At 35.4% G+C, this 27999-nt stretch overlaps 1 protein-coding gene across 1 annotated transcript; it reads left to right on the top strand.

The window, feature by feature from the left end:
• Positions 1-422: 422 nt before the first annotated feature.
• Positions 423-27576, top strand: HNF4G (hepatocyte nuclear factor 4 gamma). The gene is made up of 10 exons (XM_044245430.1): positions 423-600; positions 3516-3687; positions 8271-8365; positions 11605-11711; positions 13738-13893; positions 16852-16939; positions 19144-19296; positions 19424-19660; positions 20604-20726; positions 25116-27576. The coding sequence occupies exons 1-10, from the start codon at positions 465-467 to the stop codon at positions 25235-25237; spliced, it is 1389 nt and encodes a 462-aa protein (XP_044101365.1). The 5' UTR covers positions 423-464; the 3' UTR covers positions 25238-27576.
• The last annotated feature ends 423 nt before the right edge of the window (positions 27577-27999 follow it).

Here is a 27999-nt window from a genome sequence, read left to right as displayed (position 1 = left end):
TGGAAATCGTTAAGTGCTTATGTTAAGTGTTAACTTACAGTCTAGGCATCAGATTTATAACAGTAAAATCCCATTTTTTAGAACATGTGGTATGTGATTTCAGCCCCTTGCACGGCATAAATCATGTTACAAATACTTGAAACCCGAGAGATTCTCTTTTCTATTTTTAACTACTTAATGACATCATTTATTGTCTACTGGGAATCAATTTAGGAAATCATATTCGTCCACTAAGCACTTCAGATAAGGTGATTCCATGAAGCATTCCAAGATTATCACAAGGAATTGCTTTCGTATGCCATAAAAGAGAAAGAAATGAGCAGAATATGGCCTGCAGAGGAGTTTACAGTTTTACAGCTCCTCCCACGTAAGTCACTGTTAACAGTAACAGTTAACTTTGGATTATCACTCACAGATTGAAAGCCCAGCAGCCATCACACACGCTGGCCTGTGGTGGCACTTGTATGTGTGTTTCTAAGTCAATGATGAGGGTATCAGAACCGATACTGGACATGGAGATGGCAAATTACAGTGAAGTATTGGACCCAACTTACACAACTTTGGAGTTTGAAACTATGCAGATTCTGTATAATTCGAATGGTGAGTTCTCATCTACTTGTAGACATAAAGGAAAGCAGGTATAATGGGAGGGGTAAAAACGGAGCTTCCCCGGTGGTAGCTCTGTATCTCCTTGCTGAAGAATCCAGGGCTTGGTTTTTAAGACTATGTATCTGAGTTTTTGCATTTCCTCACAAAATTTAAGTTAATACTGTTATGGCTCATTTATGTCGAGTCTTTAAAAGTCTAGTTTCACGTAACAAAGTGACCTCAGAATTCTGTCATAGGCCAGTTAAGGTAAAAAGAACAGTTTCAGAAGTTACTTTATTTACTGTAAATCACAGTGGTAAGTAACGTTGGCAGACTGACTGTGAAGTACATTGTCTATGCGGTATTTAAAATGACATACAGAACGCTGGAGGCTTTTACTGGTTGCCTCCTCCTGTCACTTCAGTTCTCAATGGCTGTTGATGAGAAACTTCATTTAAAATTACTCTAAGTTTTGCACTGAACCCAGTATGAAAGGAAATAAAGGCTTATATTATAACTTTACTACTTGACAAGCTAATGTTTAGCCTCACAAATCTCTTGGTATTTATGTACTGTAACTTTTTAACTTCAAATAAGGCATGGATTGTTTAGAGTTCATGTCTTTATATAATATAGTTTATTGTTGACTTTGTATTTAGGTTTTTCCCAAGTAAAAGTCTTGTCCAAGATTACTTATAATTGTCAGAACACCTCAAATCTAGTAATTATGTATACTTGGAAAAACGTGTGTGTGTGTGTGTGTGTGTGTGTGTGGTATAGTTTGGGATTGAGAATGTATCTTCTACTCAGGATAGGGCAACGTTCTGCTATGCTCTTCAGTTTTACAACTGCTAATCTCATTATATTTATAATAAACAACAGCTTATTTGTGGGAAGATGTTTTTTAATCCTTAGAAGATAAATTCTGAAATTTTAGCACGAAGAGAATTAAAAGAAACCCTTAGTGCAAATCTTAGGAAATCACCATTTTTATTCCTTAGGTTTAGATTTGATTAAAGATATTTAATAGTATATTTGTCTCCAGAGAATCATGATTTTTTAAAAGATTGTGTATTACTAAATAAGGACAGATTTAGCATAAATATGTAACACAACTGACTTTTGCATTGTCTAACTTGTTTTGTAATAAGGTTGTTAACAATATGTAAGTTTGACTTTAAACTGGAAGCAAGAGCTGAATTTTTTTCCTGTTTCCATAAATCTAGAATACAATCAATCCTAACACTTCTGTCTTATTTCTAAACCAATTTTGTTTATGTTACCAAAAAGAAAAATTCCTCACGTTAAACTCCATAACATCACATGATTAACCCTTAAACATACTCTCATTAAGGTTTTTCTTGACGAAATTATATATGGTAATGTCTGTCAGAAGTATTAGTAAGCAGAATATATGTGTTTTCACAGAATATAATTGACACACGACAGACTTTAATTTTATCCTTTGTTATATTCAAGATACGATGAGTTGTTACGTTAGAATTTAGACAGATCTAAGTTCTCTAACATCATGAAGTTTATATTCTGTAGGGAAAGGGGGTGGTAAATGAACAGACTAGCACATAATTTTTTAAAATGAAGTAGTTATTTAAAAAAAATAATTAGGGTTCTAGATTCTCCTTGGAGGGCAGATGAAGGAGGACTCTTAGATGTGTTCAGAGAATAGTTCATAGACAGTGAGAGACTGGAGCAAAAATCAGACCACCAGTTCAAAAACATCCTTGAGGAAGAACTTTCCTTCGAGGCAGGAGCAGCAAAGGTGAAGATTCAGAGATGGAAGCTGCCAACTCGAAGGAGGTTAAAAAGGCAACATTGTTGAACAGTGAACAGGATGGAAAGTAGTACCAAGTAATGGAGTCAGAAAGGAGGGAGGGGGCTTCAACACACCAGGCTTTTCAGCAAGCCTGAGATGCATAGGCTTTATTCTGTTTCTGAGGGTTAGGGACAGAAGACTAATAATGATGTGAATTTCTTGTTCCAAGAGCAGTTTGGGGTAATGAACAGTAGGGGAGCATGGGTGGAAACAGAAAAATTAGATAAGAGGCTATTGCAGTAATGTAGGGGAAAGAGTATAGTCAATTGGGTAAGGGTGAGCGTGGTAAAAGGGTGAAAAGTTTGTGAATTCGATATGTATTTCAAATATGGACTTAGTATTAGATTGGTTATGAACAATGATGGGGAGAATCCAATGAAGACCACCGGGTTATTGGTCCAAGGTCCTGGATGGAACCATTGACTGACTGACATAGGGAAGACTGAAGGAAGAACAAATTTGAGGGGAAAAATAGAAGAGTTGTGTTTTGATACATTAATTTGCAATTCCTATTAAACTTTTTTTTTTAAGATTATTTATTTATTTGACGGACAGAGATCATAAGTAGGCAGAGGCAGGCAGAGAGAGAGGGAGAAGCAGGCACCCTGCTGAGCAGAGAGCCAGGTATGGGGCTCGATCCCAGGACCCTGGGACCATGACCTGACCCAAAGGCAGAGGCTTAACCCTCTGAGCCACCCAGACGCCATTCCTATTAAACTTTGAAGTAGTTAAAAAGGTATTTGGGCATTTCAAACTGATACCCACAGAAGACATCAGGGCTAGAGAGAAAATCTGGGGATTTTTCTCTCATATACATGATATTTACCATCATGGGACCAAATGGGTTTTCCCTAGGAAAGAGTATATTTGGGGGGACTTAGACCTATGGTGTCCCAGAGTTTAATCTTCAGAAATATGTGAGGGAAGACTGGAATGGAGACTGGCAGAAGTGGCCAGTGGTTAAAAGGAGAGCATAGTGTGCTCTAAAAGGTCAAGGAAGTGGACTGTTTTGAGCCTGTGAATAATTAGTAGGGTAATATAAATAAGAAATACTTGTATTAACTTGAAGGCTACTCTGCTTTTTCTTTAACAGATAGCTCTGCTCCGGAGACAACAAGTATGAATACCACAGACAATGGTGTCAACTGCCTATGTGCCATATGTGGGGACCGAGCGACAGGAAAGCATTACGGAGCATCAAGCTGTGATGGGTGTAAGGGCTTCTTCAGACGCAGCATACGCAAGAGTCATGTTTATTCCTGCAGGTACTTGAGATGCTCCTTTGGAGAAAGTTATCTTTAGAGGCATTTCAAAATGGCGTGCAAGAAGTAAGGGATAAAATCAGGGCTTTTGGAGCACCCGTGTGGTTTAGTCAGTCATCTGACTCTTAATTTCAGCTCAGGTCGTGATCTCGGGGTCTTGCGATTGCGCTCAGAGTCCAGCTCCCCACCCAGCATGGAGTCTGCTTCTCTCTCTCTCTCTCCCTCTCCCCCTTCCCTCACTTATTCTCTTCTTCTCTCACTCTCTCTCAAATAAATAAATAAATAAAATCTTTTAAGAAGTCAGAATTTTCATACAAACAAGGTCTGTATGGAAAAAAAATCTGTAAGCTGTGTTTAAAGTATGGGTATGTGGGGGGTGCCTGGGTGGCTCAGTGGGTTAAAGTCTCTGCCTTCAGCTCAGGTCATGATCCCAGGGTCCTGGGGTCGAGCCCCACATCGGGTTCTCTGCTCAGCAGGGAGCCTGCTTCCTCCTCTCTCCGACTGCCTCTCTGCCTAGTTGTAATCTCTGTCTGTCAAATAAATAAATAAAATCTTTAAAAAAAAAATGTATGGGTATGTGGGTGTGTATGCAGGATGCATTCCTACAGGTGGTTCTTTTTTATGAAACATTTTAGACTTATAAAACATATAAAAAAATCCACATACTTCTCATCCAACCTGGACCAATATAGTCAAAGCCTTTAGTGAACACACCTCCTCTATCGGTTTCTCTTTCTGTCCTCCCTCCCAGAGTAGCTACTGTCTGAAATGTGGTGTTTGTCTTTTCTTTTGTTCTTTATTGTTTTACCACATGTTCATATACCAGTGGACATATTTAAATCTGTATTTAAATGGTTTCACAATCTGTGTGTTTTTCTGCATCTTGATTTTCTTTTTAACATCTCTACTTCCTGAGTCTTTCAAACACAATTATAAAAGTGTGGATGATTTTGGTAGCTTGTCAAAGTCAGCCAGTGAGCTTAAATTTTCAGTCTTAAAATTTTAAGTGTATTTCTCATGCCACAGTTTTGCCATTGAATTCAATGTTTTGTCCAAAATATATTTAACTCTATTGTATATGTCACATATTTCTAGTAAGCTTCAAAAATATCTAGTGAACATCGTAGTACAACTTAGGATTAGATACTCCACCTTGAATCTTCAGAATGACAGTTCTGGAATGTAGATTACATCTGTATGAAATATGGACTATTAAAAAAGTGACTGATGCTAACATAAAAATATCAGTGTTTGTTGTACTGATGAGTAGCATGTATAGGATTGCTGTGTTATTTTATGAACAAACTGGACATTTGGGAAAAAGTTAATCTCCCTTACAATATGATGCCATTTGATTTCTAGGGTCTGGAAAAAGCTAATGTATAACTCTCCAAATACCTAACTAATGTTCTCTCGTAATTTTTCCAGGAGGGCTTAAAGTTGGTTAAAAAAAAAAAAAAAGTAAATCATCTACTTTAAAATCTTCTTGATAAACAAAAAAATATATTTACATGAGTCTTGCTTTTATGTACATTAAAGCTCTAGTATAAAAAATAAACCATGTAGATTTCCCTCATTAAAAACATTTTCTCTATGATTACATTAAATATTCAGTGCTTTTACAAAATTTACAAAATTAACAGTGAAAATAAACACAAAATAACATGTAAATAATATATTTTGAGTCATATGTTCTGTTAAAGATGAAATACGTACATATGAAAAATAGTGTGATTCAAACAACTAAATCCAACAAAGACTTTTAAGAATTAAAATATCAGCACCATCGGCTTTCAAGATTTCTTCCCTTTCTGTATGAGAAAAGTGAGAAAGGAGTGTTCCCATACAACTTTTAGAATTAAAAAATATTCTCACCACCTGTACAGTTTGACGACTCACACCTTCTCATCATGAGTATTGCTGCCAACTTAGCCTTCTTTACATATTTTGGTTTTAAAAAATGCTGTGATTTTCCATTTGGAAAATACTTATTATAATCATGAAGGTGTAGGAATGTAAAGGTTTTTTAAGCTCAGATTTTGCTGGTCTCAAATTTATCCATTTCCTCAGATGTACAAATTTTATTTCTGTTTTAGCTCTTCTGTCGCATTGAAGTTGGGCTTTCCCTCTAAACCACTTTTAAATTGTTGTTTCAATATTTTTCACATCATGTTTTCTTTATTATGGCTGTTTGTAAACTTGTATGTGTACTCTGTTAGATTATAGTTTCCTTGAATGGAGGAGACAGGTCATATTCCTTTGTTTAATCCCTACACCAGGATCTTGTACCCAAAAGGTGCTCAATATGTTTATTCAATTTTTGCATTAATGTTAGTTGTATTTTCCTCTTTTATTTATTGGTAATCGGATTCCTTCTTCTGAAGCCCTGAATTCCCAAGTGAACAGTTCTTTTTCCTCATCCTAAAAATACCTCTCTTCCAGCTCAGTTCTTTTATAGTAGATTTTATATTCAGTCAGTTCAAAGTGGCTACCCATCATTTTGAGAAGAACTATCTTCTTTTGTAGATCACCAGTAGGTTCTTTTATTCCCATCATTAATAATCAGTAACATACCAATTATTACAAATTGATATTTGTAATACTGATACAGTGTACATTGTATCATATCAAAGGTATTGATATTATTACAAATAATCAGTAATATACCAATACATATGGATGTGGGTAATTTTATGACACAATTTGGAAGAAATACTATTATTTTACTATATGATTGATATTTGCTCCAAAGACTATGATTTATATTTACCCTACATGCACACAACTTTTTGATGAAAGTCCTTCCAATTTGGCAGTTGTAAATTAATTTGGGAATGTTACATAACATCCTCACGTGTTCATCAGGAGTGAATGGTGGACTGGAAATCAAGCTCACATTTAATTCCAGAGATCATACATTTTAATTTTTTTAAGTGTTTAATTCAGGTTTTGAGTATGTTCACAGAGTTGTGCAACCATCACTACAACCAACTTAAAACATTTTCATCACCCTGTAAAGAGACCTCCTACCCTTAAGCTGTTGTTCCCCATTTCCCTTAACTCCCTCCCCTCCAATGATAGGCAATGATTAATGCACTTTCTGTTTCTATAGATTTGTTTCTTCAGGACATTTGATAGAAATTAAATTACAAACACACCTCACTTCACTGCGCTTCACAGACATTGCATTTTTTTTTTTTTTTGACAAATTGAAGGTTTGTGGCAACCCTGTGTTGAGCAAGTCTTTCAGTGCCATTTTCCAATCAGTATTTGCTCACTTTGTGTCTGTGAGTCACAGTTGGGTAATTCTTGCAGTATTTCAAACTTTTTCATTATTATTATTATATTTGTTATGATGATCTGTGATCAGTGGTTATAGCTCCTGGAACATTCAGATAATGGTTGGCAGTTTTTAGCAATAAAATATTTTTAATTAAGGTATTACATTGGTATTTTAGACTATGCTGTTGCACACTTTGTAGATTATGGTATAGTGTAAACATAACTTTAATATACACTGGGAAACCAAGAAATTTCATTTGACTCACTTAATTATGATACTAGCTTTATTGTGGGTGGTCTGAAACCAAAACAGCATTATCTCTTAGGTATGCTTGACTTCTTTCACTTCGAATGTGTTTTCAGGGTTCACCCATATTGTAGCATGTATCAGTACTCCATTCCCATTCATTGCCAGACAATAATATCCATTGCGTAGGTGTACCATATTTTGTCTATCTGTTCATCAGCTGATGGGTTTTTGGGTTGTCCCTTTATTTTGGCTGTTAGGAATCATGGTGGTTTGGACATTTGTGTGCATATTTCTGAGCGAACATATGTTTTCATTTCTTTTGTGTATATACCTAGGAGTGGAATTGCTGGGTCATATGCTAACTCTAACGTCTAACTTTTCTTTAAAAACTGCCGAACTTTTGGCCAAACAGCTGCATCATTTTATATTACAAAAGCTGTGTATGAGGGTTGCAGTTTTTCCACGTCCTCATTGACCCTTGTTATTGTCTGTTTTTTTTTTTTCTTTTTTTCCCTGATTATAGTCATTTTAGTGGCTGTGAGATAGTACTAATTATGCAGAGACCATACTTTCAGTGTTGTTTTCACCTCTGGATATGTAATTTGGCAGTTAGAGTAAATTTTGGTTGCATTTGAGGCACATTTAAAATTAATAGAAGGATATTTAAAAGAGAAAAGCATGAAAGTGCAGAGGAATGAAGTTCTGATATATTCTCCATTACACTGAAATCATTTAGCAATAAGCAATTAGAATTCACATGCCAAGGATTTTTAAACGAGGTTTGGCTTTCCCAACTCAGGATAGGAGTGATAATGTATAGTGTGTATACTGGTGAAAAGTCAAATATCATTCAGTTTTATTTTGTTATAAAGACTGCATGAGAAGTGAGGCTTGTATTTCCACGTACGTGCTGACCATTGCAGGTAACTGTTCTCACACATTCTTCCTGTTGGGCCCAATTTGACCATATATACACAAGGTCTGTTTATCTGTGTGTGTTTGTTTTTGTTTCATAAATAATTTTCTGCAAATTAATATATCTTTGATATTATAGGTTCAGTCGGCAATGTGTTGTTGACAAGGACAAAAGGAATCAATGCAGATATTGTCGATTAAGAAAGTGTTTCAGAGCAGGAATGAAAAAAGAAGGTAATAATATATAGTATAATAATGATAATTGTTGGTGGAAATTGTTATACATATACATCCTCATGCATTCACATAACTTTTTCAAATGAATTCTGATTTTCTTCAATGAGGAATTTCTAATTCCCTAAGTTTAAGAATTTACCCAAGGACACTGACACCCAGTCTTTGATGATTGTCTGATTCCAGACTCTGGTACCTCTGCTACTGTGTTATACCTGGAAAGAGAAGAAAGAGAAGTATTATCTAAATAATATCCCGATACCCTGTTCAAAAGTGAAATGGCAAAATCTATTAATAGGTTGAAATTATAAACCTCACTTTTAAACACACATTTATTGTCAATAATAATTGAATATCTTTATCTCATAAACATTGATTGAATATTAACTTTTCATTCATTGATTTATTTATTTAGCAAATATTTATTGAGCACCTCTTTTTAAAAACTGTTGCAGATGCTAAGGCTTCAGTGGTGAACATAACAGAAAAAAGAGTCTTTCCTTTCAGGGAGCTTATATTCCATTGAGGAACAGAGACAGTGGACTACATACTCTGTTTCTTAATTTCATTTCAAATGTAGTAAATAATCTGATTATATTATTCTACATTCTAACTGTGGTTAATTTGGAAACAAATCTGTTGAACACATGTAGACATTTGGCAGGAGATAACCACTGCAGTATTTTATGCTTATCAGTTCACATGCTTATGCCTATTACATATTAAGAAATATTTTTCAGAACTATTTCACAAACCATAAAAAAAAATCAAGTTAAATACTACAGAAATGTAAAGTATATCAAACTTACCTTGAACATAGCTAGTTTTTTCTTTGTCACAATATTGTAAAGAAACCTAAATTCCATTGGTTTCATTTGGATTACTAGTCTCCAAAAGAAGGCAAAATAAAGTTTACAAAATTAAAGGAGAAGCACTTTGTCATTACAAAATGACTTATTTCTAATGGCAATATTTAGTAGTTTTTAGGATTTATTACATACTTTGTCGATCAGTTTCATCTATTTCTATTTGAACCCCAGCACTACTCCTACATAAGTATAAGGAAGTCACAATCCTCTATTTCCTTTAAAAATTCACAGGTTTTGAAAGAAAATTACTTTCAAAAATAGTTAAATTATGTCTCCTACCATTCATAGAATAATGCATTAGTTTTTTCTAAATAGATTAGGAAGTAACTTTTGAAGATATATTTCTCTTATTTACAGTAATAACATAATACCAAGGTTAGTTGGATAGAGTCCTATATAAATGTGGTTTTATGTTAAAAATTATAGCAGTGGGGCGCCTGACTGGCTCAGTGGGTTAAGCCTCTGCCTTCAGCTCAGGTCATGATCTCAGGGTCCTATGATCAAGCCCTGCATCGGGCTCTCTGCTCAGTGGGGAGCCAGCTTCTCTCCCCCACCCCGCCTGCCTCTCTTCCTACTTGTGATCTCTTTCTGTCAAATAAATAAACAAAATATTTTTTTAAAAAATGATAGCAGTAAGATTACAAATGTTCACAATATCTTTTGGTATGTTTCTGAGGATTGATCATGTAAATGAAATTCACTAAAGCATAGCTTACATTTTAATTTTTTATCTCTACATACGCATTTCCATATGAGTCAGTTTAGGCTGAAAATCAATGATCATTTCTGTGGGGAAAAAAGAGTAAGCTACCAGTAAATATGATTTTAAGAAAAATATTAATGATTCATTCCCAGCTTCAACACTACTCACTCTTAAAAGCAAAGTCCAGTATTTTTCTCTTCCAAATTAATGACTTCATGGCTAATAGTAAGTATGGGGTAGATAGTAGCTTTTGGCATAGAAATTGGTGCATCTCTTTAATAAAAGAATAATTTAATTAAAAATTCTAATAGTTTTCTATCTTCTCTCTCCAGCAGAACAGGGTAGAGCATTGATCTAAGTAATTTAGGGGCGATAGGCCTAGTTTTCATTCTTTTTGGTTAACTGAAGATATATTTACCTCCTAAGTTTTAAAACCTAACGTTGAGAGGCACCTGGATGGCTCAGTCAGTTTAGCATTGGACTCTGAGTTTTGGTTCCATGTCAGAGCCAAAGTATGGTGTCTCCTTGAGATTCTCTCTTTTTCTCCCTCTGCCCTTCCTACTTCCACACTCACTCACTCTCTCAAAATAAATAAATAAATCTTTAAAAATAAGTAAATAAATCTAACATTGATATTTGACTTATATTATTCTTTATATGACAAATATACAAGGTAATACTCTCTCTCTCACTCTTTTCCTTATATTTAAAAATGTAGTTTTCAGGGAGCCTGGGTGGCTCAGCCAGTTAAGCATCTGCCTTAAGCTCAGGTCATGATCCAGAGTCCTGGGATCAAGCCCCACACTGGGCTTCCCCTCAGCAAGGAGCCTCCTTCTTCCTCTCCCTCTGCCTCTGCTTGCTACACCCCTATTAACTAAATAACTCTGTCAACTAAATAACTAAAATGTTTAAAAAATAAATAAATAAAATAAACTCTAGTTTTCAATAAGGAATTCAGAAACACACATTACTTTCCCTTTCCTTTCTGAAACAAGTAGATCTAGCTCTCTCCTAGAAGCTTTTTTTTTGATACTTAAGATGTCTTCGCCCTTCCAAAATGCTGATGTTCAAACCTTAGTCTCCTCAGGAGACACCCCTTCCTGCAACTTTTGCTTTATTATTGTTTAACTGTCCCAAGCACATTGTTTCATAAGAGATCATGAGATTGCAAGCTTAATTAAAATCACCTTTCCTAAATAAAATTCATTTTCCATTTCTCCTAGTGTTTGAGAAAAAAAAAAAAAAAAAAACGGAAATTTCAAAATCTGTGATTCCTATCTTCTGATGGTGGATATACTCTTTGCCTTCGTCAATCTCACAGGCGATACTCTTCCTTTACTTATCTTACAGTTTTATTAACGTTGAGAGAATGGAAAAACCATCCTATCACAGATACTGCATGGTTGAACTGACTGACCCAACACTTTCTGACACGCCTACGATCACAAAGTTTCAAAAGGCAATATTTTATGAGATCTAATGACAGGCTTGGCCTTCTTTTTAAAAGTGGTGCAGAATAAAAAATAGCCTCAGTCATACCATGGTTTCCCCTCTGCCCCATAAACCCTTCTTTCTTTTTATACTATTACTTTTAAATTTAAAACTGTATTTCCTGACATGTAGTGAAAAGAATTGACCAATGAATACTGGGATTTTTTCTCTCCTAGCTGTGCAAAACGAACGGGATAGAATAAGCACCAGAAGAAGCACATTTGATGGCAGCAACATCCCCTCCATTAACACACTGGCTCAAGCAGAAATTCGGTCTCGCCAGGTACCTGTGGCACTCCAGCATCCAGTCCTGTCCAACAGAATCAAATGTCTATTTAGGCATAATTCAAAAATAATCTAAGTTCATTTAAATGGGCTCACTTCTAAAATGAACTACAGTTTTACTTTGAAAATATTAGGTGAAATGTTGACTTAATTTTGACTCTTCCTGGACAACTTCCTATTTTTAAACAGAAAAATGCAATGTATTTCAGTCTAATGTTGTTAAATGAAAGTTTGTTTACAAGGTTGGTTTATAATACTGAATGCGTAGCACAATCCTCTGGGGGCAGGAGCTTGCTTTACTGATTACGTCTGTAAAATCAGTTACTGTGACTTTTGGGAAGCTTGGTTGAGACCTATCCTCAGGGCTTCCTTCTTTGAAAACGGTTTCTGAACTAAAGAATTCATCTTAGCATCCGTTTTGGAGACAAGTATTTAAGGGAAGAGCCAGAATCCAGAAACCAATGGAGAAGGAGTTTATTATTTTAAATTTCTGGAATGAGAATATCAGTTCCAAAGTTTAAAATTATTTGTCATTAGTTATAGACCTAAAAATAAATCATTTAAGAATCAAACGAAGAAGGGCATCTGGGTGGCTCTGGTGGTTGAACATCTGACTCTTGATCTCAGTTCAGGTCATAATCTCAGGATTGTGAACTCAAGGCCCATGTTGGGCTCCACACTGGGCGTGGAGCCTACTTAAAAAAAAAAAAAAAAAAAAAAAAAGGAGACCTAAAATCCTTGCAATTTCCTGAGTGATAAGAGAGCCTTTTGTTAGTCATAAAATCTCCAACAGACCTCTCCAGAGCTTATGCTAATGAGGTGACATAGGGTGGGTCCCAGAAGAACAAAATTGGGATTCAAGGATTGGAAATTTCAACCCCACCCACTGGCTATCTGTGAAGAGAGGGGGCTGAAGACTGGGTTATAAAAACTCTTGAACAACAAACAGGTTGGTGAACACATCAACGTTTTGAAAAGTGATTTCCCCGCAGAGGACATGGAAGCTCTCCACCACTCCACACCCCTACCTACCTACCTTGTTCTATGCATCTTTTCCATTTGGCTTTTCCTGAATTGTATTTTTTATGATAAACTAGTCAATGTAAAAAAAAAAGGGGGGATTGAATAAGAAAACCTTTTGAAGACAGTTTATTTTAGCATTGCCCCATGAGAAAAGTTAATGATATTTTTCTATTATAAAAAAATTATGAAATAGCTAACTATTAATCAGGTTCTATAATGAGTCAGTGCAACTACTTTCATTTTTGATAGCACGAAGGTGGTATGATGAGCCTAACATCTCCATTATTATCAATCCTTGATTACTTAATGATCCTATAGAGCATTTGCAGAATGGCTTAGGAGGCTGTGAAGAAATAGACATACACATAGATAGACGCACGCGCACGCACACACACACACATATGTTCAAAAATTAAGTTTATAAGAACTTTTAGAAAGCAATTTTAGCAGAAAAACATCTTAAAACTACTTATATTATAATTCAAAATTATATATAATTGAAAAATTTTTTCAGTAACAGGTTAAGTTTCTCAATGTTGCTGAGTCAAAAGTTGGTTTCTTAATTTTACTTTGGTGGGTTTACATTGCTAGTTCTGGCTTCTCTTCTAAATTGTTTTTCCTATTTGGTAAACTGTATCCACTGTAAACATTTTTTTTCCATAAAAATTAAATCACAGAGCATGTTTCATGTGACTATGGCATATCTTTTTGCATAGTCATTTTGAATTAGGGATATCCTGGAAGTTGAGTAACTTATTTTATGGTTTTGCCAGTAAAAAGAGGTACTGCTCCCAGAACATAGTACTGTGCAGTGAATATTTACAATTTAGCTCGTACTGATAGGTATGTCTGTCTCAATTTTAAAATGTTCTGTGTATCTCAAGATACTGTGGCAATGAGAGTGCCCATTTCAAAGCTGTGTACTTGTTGCAGTCATAGAAAAAAGAGAAATACTGCTCATTATTATTTTAAATGGTAAATTAATGTGATCTTCATGCTAGATCTCAGTCTCCAGCCCCGGCTCAAGCACTGACATAAATGTTAAGAAGATTGCAAGTATCGGTGATGTCTGTGAGTCCATGAAACAACAGCTCCTCGTCTTGGTGGAATGGGCTAAATATATTCCTGCCTTCTGTGAGTTGCCACTGGATGACCAGGTATAGTTAAAAGATGTCATGAATGCTTTTGGAATTTTTTTCGAACTTGGCTATGTTTTTGTGTTTTTTAAATTATGTTTATAGTAGATTGACCATATTTAACAAAGATACAGTTATGAGAAAAAGATTGGTTTTCTTGTCCATTCACCTTGTTCTCTCAAAAGGCACAACTATTTAACTTCTATTTTAGGGGTCCTGCAGATTTATTTATTGGGTGAAGTTGAGGAAGATAGGATTCTTCAGTCCTAGAGTTTAAAAAGCTTGAGTGAGGAAGAAAAACAGATAGCAAGGAACTGCCACTGTGAGAAAAGTATTGGCAGAATAAATATCTGGAGGCAAGTGGTACGCTGTTGGATCTTGGTGTTTATGGAAGGTGCCATATAAAATTCTACTGAAATACCAGACCACTCATAGACAGAAACCACATAGATTGTGTTGGTGTCTTTGTAGGCACTTTATTCAGTTAACGTAAAATTTTGCCTTTCATGTTGTCAATTTTATTCTAGCATTCACTATATAAAAAGAATATATCTGGCAAAAAATATCTCTAGAATCATACTCTGAAGTGTACAGAGAGTTAGAATTTTCCTATTACATATATTTTCATATTTTGTAATATATACCTTAAGACATTTTAATTAATAGCTAAGAATTTTAATTTTGTAGTGTATGAAAACTAGATTATTCACTTCAGATTCATTTTGAATGCTTCCATCTAGGTTGTTAATAATATTTTGTAGATGCTAGTAGTTGGAAAATTTTTATTCTGTCACATTGAGTAAACCATCGTATGTGTACCTAGCATATATTTTTATATCTTCTGATCAGTGCCCTTTACCACTAACACGCAAAAACAAAGAAACAATCAAAGGGAAAGGTGCGTGATTGTTTAAAAAATCCAGGAAGAGCAAAATATTTACACAACCAGAATGAAAAGTGATCATAGGAAGTCAGCAGTTATATTTCTAAGACAGCATTTCACATAGCGACCAAAAAAAAAAAAGTGCTATGAAATCTGAAATCATTCTTAAAATGTTCTGTAACTGCCTTCCTGGTGTGAGTCAGGGTTATTGACATATCATAAAGATAGGTTGGCTCGGAAGGTTATTTCAGAATGAATAATGCTAAATTGCTAAAACATACGTGTGTGTCTCACCTCAAGCTGTATAAGTAGGGTTATGTTATTTATCAGTTTTATATTTTTATTATCACTCCTCTTTAAAAGTTGCTGACTTGTGTATGAAGACAATGATTTTAAAATTGGAAAATTAAAATCCAGTAACCTGCCAGAAAGAGTTTGTATTTACCAAAGGACACTTGAATACTAACAATATAACATTAATAGCCATGGATTGGCAAATGTCCATTGTGGTTAAGTCACTAATAGAAGTAGCTTTCAGTTGCATTGTATATTACATTAGTTTATTTAGTCCTCTCAGGAGTTCTGGCATAAATGTTATTATCTCCACTTAACAGTATTTAAAACTGACCCTAGATCAGTGAAATTCACTCAGAAAATTCATCAAACAAATATTTAGTAGGACTACATTTCAGTTTTAGGAACTGTGAGGATTTGGCAATAAAAAAACAGATTGCGCACTATTCTCATAAAGTTTGCACTCTATTTGGGAGAGACAGACAATAAAAAATATACAGATTATGAGTAAGTCAATTCTAGGTGGGGATAAATTCTATAAAATAGAATGGAATGAGTTGGAGAATAACTGGAGTGGAATGGGAAGACATACATTAAGTTGGAGATTAGACATTTTTCCTGAGACCTGAATGAAAAGGGGCCAGGCAAAGCATTCCAGGGACAGGAACATCACGTTCAAAGGGTCTGAGGCAAGTAGGAATAATGTGCCTGGAGAAAAGTGAACAAGGGATATGGAAAGATAAAACCAAAGAAGTGGGTGGGGGCAAAGCGAGGACAAGGTTAAGGAGTTTGGGGTTTATCGTAAAGATAATAAGGAACCAGTGAAGAGTTTTCAGCCAAGGAGTGATATTAAGTGATTATTATCTTGCAAATATGTTCTGGGAAGCTCTGTCAAGGATTTAGGATGGAGGAACCAGAAAGGAAGCAGGCATACCTATTAGTTCAGGCTAGGCAAGATCAAGAATGACAAAGGCTCCACAGGGGGTGGGAGCAATGGCGAAGCAGTGCCTAGATTTGCTGTACAATTAGAACAGAATCAAAATGGACTCTTGTTTCTGACATGAACAAGTATTTTGGATGATGGGGCCATTTACTAAGATGATGAAGATGTTGGAGACACATTAATTTGATGTGTTATATTTGGAATGCTTCCTGTTCTTCCTGGTGGTGATGTTAAATAGGCAGTTGAGTATATGCATAGAGCTCAGTTGAGAGCTTAGTGCAGAGAGTTCGAGGTTCAGTCTAGAGAGTGTCAGCAAGCAGATCACCCATCCTCTTCACAAGTCCTCCCTTGCTTTTGTTTATTCAGTTTATTATGTGTAACAGAGTGTGTTTTACATATACTTTCTTATGTAGTCCTCTGACTACACTTGGAGATTTTTTTATCACTGTCTCCATTTGATAGATGAAAACAAAAGAGTCCCAAGCATACTGGTGAGCTTATCTAAGGTTGAACAGATAGTACATGGCCAAGCCAGGATTTGAACTCTGCTTTGTTTGATTCTTTTTCATCCTAAAACACTTTTCTTTCTGCTTTTTGTTGTTGGTGGTGGTGGTTTGTTTCCTTTCTGTTGACTTGGAAGTTCTAGATTTTTGAAAAGTAAAACTCTGTTGACATGGTAAAATAGAAAAATAGAAAGCTTAATGATGGCAGGCCTCTATGAATATTACAGTTTATTAAAACAACAACAACAAAAAAGGTCCCAGGCTTAAAGAATGCTGAGTTAATCAGATACATATTATACCATCTTCTAATCATCATATTTTATAATTAATTGTTAAATTTGAAATTTTTCATTAAGGTGGCACTGTTGAGAGCTCACGCAGGGGAACATTTACTGCTTGGAGCTACGAAGAGATCCATGGTGTATAAAGATATTTTGCTTTTGGGTAAGTTTTTTTTTTTTTTTTTTTTTTTTTAATTTAAGAAGAAATTATGCATGCTTCATCCTTATACAGGGTCTATTCTGTATGTACCAAGAATTCATAGACACTGTCTAATGGTACTCTTACTTTACAAATTAGATTTAATTGATTGTGTCCTCACTCAAGGCCCTATCTTTCCTTGACTTGATTACAAGGAAGTTTAGAGGGCATTGAGACATTCAGGGTGCATTGAGATTTAAAAATAAGAATTAAAGAACGTGGTTACAAGGTATAAACTTCCAGTTGGAAGTTAAATAAATACTAGGGATACAGCAAACAACGGGGGGGATTATAAACACTTGCTGTATAATATGTGGGCAAATTGTGAAGACAGTAAATTCTAAGCATTCTCATCACAAGGGGATTTTGTTTCCTTCTCTTTTTATTGTATCGATGAGAAAATGGACATGAGCTGAAACTATCATGGTAATTATTTCACAATATATGTAAACCCAATCATTGTGCTGTACACCTTAAACTTATACAGTGATATATGTCAGTAATTTCTCAATGACACTGAAGGAGAAAAATTTAAAAATAAAAGTGAGTTGTTGCTCAATAAACATAATACTGAATTATGTTTAAATCATTACAGGACAAAGAGTTAGTGATCTGTGTGACCACTTTATTGGAGTCTCAGTTTTGTTTCACACTCCTTCAGTGTCTGCTTAATACTTGTAATTATATTGTTTTACACATGTGAAGGAACATGTTTATTTCCTAGGATATCGTGGCTAACAGTATGATGTAAAATCCTGAGTTAAAAAAAAATAATTTGGTGACTGTGTCTGAGAATTCTGATAGTTAAGTAGCAGTGCTGGAAGAGGCAGAAGTAGGATGGCAGGTTGAACGAGGGATGAGTCACGAAGGGAAAGCTCTTGTTTTCCTTAAGTAATTGTTCCAATACCCCACGCCTTGCTTACCTTTTAAATTAGGTTTCCTACTGAAAGAGTTGAGGTCCCTGGAATAATTATTTCCTCCACCTCTCTCTGGCTGTATGAAATGGTGACCAGATTGTTTATTCTATTTTTGTGATAGAGGTTATGTCCCAAAATAGAAATAAATTGAATGTAACATACCGATAGTTAATATTTGCTGAGGACATACTATGTAAGATACATATCTCTTCGTGCTTTACATGTAAACACACACTATCTCATGTAATCCTCATGATGACCCTGAGGGATAGGTATTGTTATTCTGTAGGTGGAGAAATGCCTGCAGAGAAAGCTTACCTAAAGTTACAAACCTAGTGAGGGATAGAGCCAGGATTCTAAACTGCATAATGTGACTTAGAGACTATGCTCCTAGATTCTGTTAAATACTCTCTTGTATTTAGAAAACTGCTCTTATACTGTTCTCAATATAGATTTGAATACAATATACCTAAAAACCCAAACGTCTTTGCTACCTAGTTCTAAATTGTTTTACCGTGAATAATTAAATAAACTGACTTTTCATAAGAGGAACAGGGTTACATTTTTCGAGTTCTTTGGCACATGTTGTTACACTGAAGATTATCTTGCCTGCAGTGAAAGAATTCAGAATATTCTGCTTTTTACAAAACCAGAAAATAGCAACCTAGCTGTTTTGTTAGGAGCTTTTGTCATTATTGTCATTATAGCCAGAGATTTTGAAATTAGAGCGTCCTTAGGGATTAGGTAGTCCAGTCTCTATCCAATTTCAGGAACTTTCTTGAATTCATCTACTTAGACTTGTTAAAATCGTGTCTCGAGAGGTATTACAGCTACATATACCTAGACCACTAAAGGAGTCCTATTTTTATCCAGTGTAAACAAGGAAGTTTCTTTAGGTTTTGTGTTACACTCTTTAATGAGTAAGACACTAAGAGATAACTGACCTAGTGGAAAGCTAATCATTATAATTTTGTTTCTCCCTTGTCAATTATTAGCTTGTTATTGGTCTGTACTTTTATGTTATCACTAGTGACTGAGGCTATTAAAATGCATGTGATCATATTATCAATGTCATTGATCCTTGACGTGTTCTTAAGTTTTTCTAACATAACTGACCTAACACTGCTGAGAGGAAGTACTATTACTACTCCTTCAAGAGAACCATATAAAACATTGATGTGTAAAAAATTAAATCATATCTGACGGTCTTTTTTTGGGGGGGTGGCTGACCTTTTTTTTCCCCCCCCCCAGGGAACAACTATGTAATTCACCGTAACAGCAGTGAAGTTGAGATCAGCCGTGTGGCCAACCGGGTTCTAGACGAGCTGGTGCGACCGTTTCAAGAAATTCAGATAGATGACAACGAATACGCTTGTTTGAAGGCAATCGTGTTTTTTGATCCAGGTTTGTTTTCAGAATTCCATTTAAAAACAATGATAATGAAAACTAAGCTGTTATTTCATATTAGACTGTTTACTCTCACACTCTAGTAAGATTTAATCTTTAGACCACTCTTTTCTTCCTTTCTTAGACGCAAAAGGGCTGAGTGATCCGGTGAAGATTAAGAACATGCGGTTCCAAGTGCAGCTCAGTTTGGAGGACTACATCAACGACCGGCAGTATGACTCCCGGGGGAGGTTTGGAGAGCTGCTTCTGCTCCTGCCCACACTGCAAAGCATCACTTGGCAAATGATTGAGCAAATACAGTTCGTGAAGCTTTTTGGGATGGTTAAAATCGACAACCTACTTCAAGAAATGTTACTGGGTGGTGAGTACATTTAAGAATTTCCATTTTATTTCTGGGCATCCCCCACTGTACAAGGTTGACCTACTGATTTTTTGCCTGTGACATATAGAACTCAGTTTTTTACATTTAGAAAGTCTGCATAACCTGCTGGATGGAGACAAAAATACTTGAACGTATTGAAATCCTCATTCTTAATAGTGTCCACCATCTTTATGCTATACAGTTCCTCTTGCCTTAGATTTTATTCCTTCAAATATGGTAAATAGAAATATACTTCCTATTTTTAGTACTCCTTGGGGTTGGATTGTATATTTTTAAGCCTTGACTCCTTTGAAAGCTCAAGGATACCAGCATTGCAACATAACCTAAAAATATTCATAGTAAAAACCTGAAAAATAAACACTTTGCTCCTGAAATAATTAACTGACATAACACAACAAAAAGGGAAAAATGAGATTTCGTTGAGGCAATAAATGTCAGGAATGAGTTAAGAAATCATTTATTTTGTGCTCTGATCTAGATTAAATTTCCTTGTAAAATCACTTTATTTTATTTTATTTTAGCTTTAGTTTTCTGGTACTTAATGTGTTCCTAATGACATCTTTCTGAAATAAAAGTTGTTTATGCTATTAGTGTGATCCCAAATACTATAAACTTGAGGTAAGTGATTCTTGGAATTGCCTTAACAACAGGCAGCAAACCTAATGATTCCAGGAAACGGCACACAAGGTCCATTATTAATATACAACATAATGTGATACAACATTAATCTACCAATGCACAGTGAAAGCTGACATTGTCCTTAATATGGCAGCAGTTCTATTAATTTCTTTTTGAAATCCCAAAAAGCACTTTGCCAAAATAGCAATATTCAAGCTGTCAATCAGAACATTTGTTGCAAGGTAAACTTGCTGGTGTCCCTGATTAAATTTCACTGATGTAAGCATCTTTTTATCTTCTGTAGGTGCTTCCAATGATGCTAGTCATCTCCATCATCCCATGCACCCACATTTGTCTCAAGATCCATTAACTGGACAAACTATACTTTTAGGTCCCATGTCAACGCTGGTTCATACAGACCAGATCTGTAAGTATCTGGGCCACTTTTCAACCGTGATACTTCTTTTTTTAAAATTTTTTATTTTTTTATAAACATATAATGTATTATTAGCCCCAGGGGTGCAGGTGTGTGAATCACCAGGTTCACATACTTCACAGCACTCACCATAGCACATACCCTCCCCAATGTCCATAACCCCACCACTCTCTCCCGAACCCCCTCCCCCAGCAACCCTCAGTTGGTTTTCAACTGTGATACTTTTTAAACTTAATTGTCTGAGGAAAAGTGGGATTTGGGGAAAGAATCTGTCAGTATCCAGAAATTGCAAAAAATTAGGTACCATTTCCTCTCTAGGACTCAACTGTGGGAGATTCTGATGTTCAGCAATTCACTTACTCTCTTTAGGCCCGACCTTACTCCCTAAAGTAGCATGTGAGCACGTAAATGATTCCAAAGTACACCAGGATGTAAGGGCAGTTCTGGTATTCCCTGGTCATGCAGGACTGTAAGAAGGACTGTGCAAGCTGGACCCATGCAAAGAAATCTTAATAATCAATGGGAAAGGTATAGTTTGCTTGTGACCTTTAAAAATGTTTGCCAAAACTTTAAGAATCCTCTTAACTACAGGTTACAAATATCATGAGAAATTAAAAAATAATAATCCTGAGATTTATTTAGTTCATTGTAATATAAACATTAGAGTCATCTGCGTGTTTTAATTCTTTGTTAAAAAATTTATGAAGTGTAGGGGCGCCTGGGTGGCTCAGTCGGTTCAGTGTGTGCCTTTGGCTCAGGTCTTGATCCCAGAATCCCGCTCCGTGGGGAGTTTGTTTCTCCTCCCTCTGCTCCTCCCCATCACTCGTGTGTGCTCTCCCTCTTTGAAATAAAGAAATAAAGTCTTCAAAAAAATTATAAAGTGTAGCTCAAACAGTGCTTGCCACCTTCTCTCCTCCTCTAACTTGCAAGTGGAAGTGAGCATCTCTTTTTTTTTTTTTTTGGAAGTGAGCATCTTTTTTATGCCTTGATGAATTTTACTGTTTTGGAAGTTTGGATCGGCTTCCAACATTTTCCATTGTGCTTTCCATCTCTGAAATGTCTCTGAGAATCCATTTAATGTGAAGTTTTTCTGTTTGTTTGTTTTGTTTTGTTTTGTTTTTTAACAGGTTTCACTTCCTCAGAGACATCATCATCCTTTTCGGCACAATCAGTTTCTTCACTAATGTCCATCAGTTCTCCCTCACGAAGCTCTAGAATGCAGGTTTAGAGACTCAAACAGCAACAACATCTGCATTCCCAGGGGCAGCTAATTCTTGTCTGACTCCATCCATGCTCCATTCACTTCTAGCATAATCACTTTTTGTTTCTTTTTTTCTTTTGCCAATTTTGCTTTACCACTTTTTGCTAAGTGGTAAATATGAGAATGTATCACTAGGAGACAAGGAGGCAACGCAACTACACAATTAAAGTTGTCAGTACACGAACTGAATAAAATGTATTCAGTGACCAGTCACAGACAAACTTAAAGATGTGATGTGATGGGTCACTGATCGTAATGCACATCTGTTACTGAGCTAAGTAACATAGACCAGAGAGTTAACGGGGGGAGTTCCTATGTATCAAGTTACTCACAGTTAGTTGTGAGTTCCCGAGCTCGCTGAAATTTGAACTATGTTTTTACAGGACCGGTGCTGTTTACCCAAGCTGTGATAACTGAAATTTGTGCATGTCACATTTGTGCAGAGTGAGGCCTCTGGGAAAGTTCTTTGGAACTAAAATGACTGTATGAATAGTAGGGGTTAGTAGCTGAGTTCATCTGATAGTGTTGCAGATTTAACAAAAATTCTAATTTTTAAGCTACCTCAGAGATAAAAACCTCTATTTGACAAACTTTCTAGAATTGTGTCTGAATTTATACTAAGTAATCCCAGATTTGCCTTGGATGTATCTCTTTTTTAAAGGATTTTTATCTATTTATTAGAGAGAGAGAAAGAACATATGGGAGCGGTAGAGGAAGAGGGACAAGCAGACTCCCTGCTGAGCCGGGACCCCCCCCCGCCCCCATGTAGGGCTCCATCTCCCTCCCAGGACCCTAGGATCATGACCTGAGCTGAAGGCAGACACTTAACTAACTGAGTCACCCAAGTGTCCGGATGTATCACCTCTTAACACGAAAATAGCTAACTCACTGAGATTCCATGAGTTATTATCATGTAATTATGATGCATACTGGTATTACCTACTGACTTTACAGCAACCCTTAATAACTAGTTACATTATGGTTTCATGGAAATGTTCAATGAAATGTAACAATTCACTGCATATGATCTCACTGCTACCTAGTGATATGAAAAGTAGAGGCCACAGAAATACTTATTACCACTGCTATCCGTTAGATACAAGTACTGAGAAACCTATGTGTAAATTGTGTCTGAAACACAAAGTTCTTTAAATATATGATAGAGGCAAAAGTAAAATTGTTAAAAAAAATACATACATATATATATATATATATATATATATATACACACACACAAATTACAGAAATAGTATAACCTATGGTTATAAATGTACTTGAAAGACATTAATTTGGGACCATCCTTGCAAAGCATATGTTACTGTTTTCATTTCATAGTCAAGAGCAGAGAGGGAAGCCCATTACCATCTCTCTTAGAGATGAGTTATTCATAAACTCAGAAAATAAAACACATTAACAGCATATTAAACATTGTAGGCATCAACTGGCAAGAAAGTTTAACAATTATGCTGGTGGTTGAATCTTTTACTTTTTAAATGCTCGTTTTCTAGTATTTTTAAAAGCATATTTACTGACTCTAATCTTTTTAAAATCACATTCTATTTTTCATCTTTCAGCATAATGCTTATAAGAATCATTTGTTTCATACAAAGCAAAACCTCAAACACGCACACAGAAATTTAAGCTCATACGTACTTTTCTGGCCTTTAAGAGCAGACCATTGTAGTCTTAGATTCATTCCAAATATCCAGAAATAATTTTTTAAAATAAATATGGTTATCCTTTTGTCAATTAATATACCTAAAGATGTTGGTTCTAAGTAATTGCTAAGCCATATTGAGGCAAAAGGGAACTTTTCTTGTTTTTGTATAGAATTTTTAAAAGCTATTTTGGGGAGAAAAATCTATAAAGTTTGCAGTGCCTCAGTATGATCATAAAACATTTTCTACTTGTTCTGTTAAATATGTGGAATGGTAATAAATGTGAATGTTAAAATATTTCAGGTTTTTAAAAATTAAAGGCCCGGATAGTTCCTAGATTATTTTACAATATAGTAAAAGTTTGCAATGGTAGGACATACTATTCTATGCAATGAAGTATTCAAGCTGTAACTTTGTTTTTTAGTTACTTGGACTGGTTCTTTGCATTGATGGGGAAGGGACCGATGAGCTCAGTGGTAACAGAATAATTTTGAAGCAAAAAAGTTGGTATTTTTCAGATGCTCTTACCTATGATATAGGTTTCAAAGCACTTGAAAAGTATCTTAACTTGTAATGTCATCTAATATTTTGAGTTAGTGGAATCCAAACCAAATATATTTTATTTTATGTGCATTTTTATTGCAAAAACTGTGACGTTTTCTAAGATTTGAAAAAAAATAGCCTTTTGTTAATTGTTTTTGTTGACTTTTTTTTCCTGCTGTGTCTGTAAGAGAATGAAATGCTCATAAATGCTGTTAAAAAAGGCGGGAAGTGATTTTAAAGGGACTATTAAGTGACCATTAAAATGTTCAGGGACGCCTGGGTGGCCCAGTGGGTTAAGCCTCTGCCTTCGGCACAGGTCATGATCTCAGGGTCCTGGGATCAAGTCCCGCAACAGGCTCTCTGCTCAGCAGGGAACCTGCTTCCTCCTCTTCTCTCTCTGACTGCCTCTCTGCCTACTTCTGATCTCTCTCTCAGATGAAAATAAATAAAATTTAAAAAAAAAATTAAATGTTCAAGTACGGGGTGCCTGACTGGCGTTTAAGTGTCTGCCTTCAGCTCAGGCCATGATCCCAGGGTCCTGGGATTCAGCCCCATGTCAGGCTCGCTTCTCAGCAGGGAGCCTGCTTCTCCTTCTCTTCCTCACTCCTGCTCCCTCTCTAGCTATCTCTGTCTCTCTCTTAAATATATAAATTTAAAAATCTTGGAAAAAACAAAAAAAGATGTGCAAGCATGCTCTATTCCATTTGAATGCTATCTGGGAGTTCAGAAGGCAGTACAACTCCAATAGGTCTTCAGGGAGCTCCTAATGTATTAGATAAACCTACTTTATCTATTATCTTTTAAAAAAAATCTCCAAAAAATAAAAATAAAAATATCTCCAATATAAAATAATGCATATTGGTGTCGCACAGTACTTCCTGGGTCACCCTCACATCACATTCTCTGCTTCTCTTTTAGCAACTCCTGAGACCCCGCTTCCCTCCCCACCACAGGGCTCTGGACAAGAACAGTACAAAATAGCCGCCAACCAAGCGTCAGTGATATCACACCAGCCTCTCTCCAAACAAAAGCAATTGTGAGAGTGTGTTTACTTCTGAATGGCACTGCGTAAATGTGAAAACTTGTTGGTCTTGACATAACTCAGGATAGTACTTTTGGCAAACTTTGAGCCAAGGCTTCTTTATGGTGCTGTTGTAAGGTGGGATCCTGGTTTTTTTGTTTATAGGCTCCTTTTGTTTGTTGTCCCTATTGTTTAAAACTTTGTGGTGCAAGCAGTGTATATCTGAATTTCCATATGTTTGTATAGTGTATTTTTCCAACTTCCCTTGCACTGTTCCTGAACTAATGGAATCTTATGTACCCCTTTCATTTGTTGTCTTGATATTAATTTAAATCTGTAAATAATTGCTTCGTTGTGATGTGATGCAGAACTAAGTGGTCTTTTTTGACCAGAGCAGTAGATCAGCAACTCCAGATTAATGTACAATGAACCAAGGTTTTTTGTTGTTTTTCTTTTGTTTTTTATCAATTTTAAACTTGCCAAGCAGTTGCTATAGAACAGGAAATACTTCTTTGAGGAAGGATCGCTTGTGGGTATCCTGTGGCTAAAAAGCATCTTTCTGGCCCACAGTTAAATATGTCCATCTTTACCTTAAGAAATCATAAAAAGCCATTCCAAGGATGACTGGCTATTCCTTATAATCTGCCTTTATTTGAAGATGTATACGGAGGTAAAACATGTTTGTTTTACCAGTTAGGATATAGAAAAAATGGTTTAAGAAAAAAAAAAGGAAACCCTTAAAATAGTGGCTCAACCAAGAGAGACATTGATTTTCTCTCCTAAAACAATCTAGAAGTAGTCACCATTGACTAGAACTTAGCATATGTCCACATCCAGTTCCCAGCAAGGCTGGGAGAGCAGCCTTTAGGTGGCAAGCCTTGCACCTCCTAAACTGCACCAGTCAGGGAGAGTGCTATTAGGAGACAAACCCCCATCTGTCACCTGTGTGTTGTCACACCTAAGACTCACAGGTAATAAACATTCATAAACCTGAGGAGTAGGAGAGCCACCAGCTTCATGCCCAGGTCTGCTTGACTTTAGTGAGAATAAATCTTTGAGATGGAATGAAAAATGTGAGCTTCTCACTACGGTCTTTAAATGTATACAATTGAGAGATGACTGAATACTGTCCATCCTATTACCTTAGCACATACTCACATGTAATCAATGAGTGTAAATTTGTTGCAACATGAATAAGAAACCACTGTTGTAGTTTTCATGTCTTCGCCCCCACCAAAAAGAAAAATTTGAAAACAAATTTTAAAAAAATAAAAGATAGAATCCCAGACAGGTTATGATGAAAACAAACACATTCAAATCACTGACTCGGCAGATTTTCAAAAATCCAGTGGACTGAGGAGTATAGTTCATTGGAAACCCTATTTGATTTAAAGCTGAAGCTTATTTAAAACAGTTAATGTTGGGCCACCTCAGGAAACAGTGACCTCTCTCTCTCTCACACACATATACACACCATACACATTTATTCAGAAGCAGGGAAAAACTGGTTGAGTAATTATCAGTGATATAAAAAACAGTGTCCCAACCTGAATTCAGTGATTTTTACAGAACCTCAAAATTTCTGAAATTTCATAATCCCCACTTAATTCTATAAAGAAAAGAGTTCTGTTAATGTTAACTAACTTATTAACTCAGAGTGGGAAATGATTTATTAGAAGGTCTTATTGATTTAAATAAAATCAAAATTCCTTCAATAGCTGGTACTGGAAAACTATAAAATGCATCTTTGAAAATGAATGAGGGAAGAGGAAAGTTTACTTAACTCTTATTTTGTGGAAATTTACTTTAGCGTCTCAGTTTCTTGCTTTTCATCTTAAAAATGCAAATGTCTTTTGTAGACTTCTGTTTAACTTTTTGTGCTGTTCTCTTAATAGATATTTAAAAAATCTTTAAAATATAAAACATAAAATTCATTCTTAGCAAGCCCTTTAACTTATCTGCATATACTGACTAAACAATTTTGTTTTAGAAATTATTGCTAACAGTTTTGTTTTAATAACTATGGTCAGGGAATTTTTAATATAATATTTTTGTATACTTAACTGCCAAAAATGCTGGGCAAAGAGGAACTGAAGTTTTCAGCATATTTTCAAAATATTGATAATGAAACTTACTGCTTTTATATAGCACAAAACTTTTTTTCAGGTAATAAATATGAATAATTTATTGTGAAATAGTGATTCATTTTATAAATGTAAAATTATTTTTATAAATTTTATTGTTGAAAATCAAAACTTACTAGATTTTGTAAGTGTTAAATTATAGTGAGATTAAAATATTTCCAAACTGTGATATGTTGTTTCACTGGACTTTCTAAATAAAAATTGAGAAAAAAAACTGAAGTATGGTTGCTTCATTACTGTTTAAAATGATTTTGTAATTTTAGAGATGCTGATAGTATCTTTTATTTGGACATTTAATTAAATTCATAGGGAGTTCACCAATACTGGTTTTTCAATGCTGGAGCAAAATTAATTAGCAATTTCTAAATAATTGTAGAATTGGATGCTAATGGAAGGGAGAATATTCATATCTGGACTTTACTATGTGGTTTTTTTTTGACAGTTTTGTGACAGTAATTAAAATAAATAGGAGAGCCTGGCTTACGTATACTCCGGCAATACCTTTTAACCTAGATGTTTTAATTGCCATTGTCCTCGTTCATATTTAAAGCTTCTTTATAAAATTTCTTAAAATGTGAAGACCAGTAAATTTTGTTTTTATGAAATTCTACTCTTTTATGAAAATTCTACTCTTTTG

This window comes from Neovison vison, chromosome 4 (assembly GCF_020171115.1).
Source record: "Neovison vison isolate M4711 chromosome 4, ASM_NN_V1, whole genome shotgun sequence".
Lineage (NCBI taxonomy): Eukaryota > Metazoa > Chordata > Mammalia > Carnivora > Mustelidae > Neogale > Neogale vison.
Note: the sequence above shows the minus strand (reverse complement) of the source record. Positions and strands in the feature narration are given on the sequence as shown.

Bases quoted from the DNA above. Each gene is read 5' to 3' on its own strand.
- HNF4G (XM_044245430.1), top strand. From the start codon at position 465: ATGTGTGTTTCTAAGTCAATGATGAGGGTATCAGAACCGATACTGGAC. The intron at 8,366-11,604 runs GTAATAATATAT...TTTCTCTCCTAG, and splicing joins AGCAGGAATGAAAAAAGAAG to CTGTGCAAAACGAACGGGAT. The intron at 20,727-25,115 runs GTAAGTATCTGG...CTTCTCTTTTAG, and splicing joins GGTTCATACAGACCAGATCT to CAACTCCTGAGACCCCGCTT.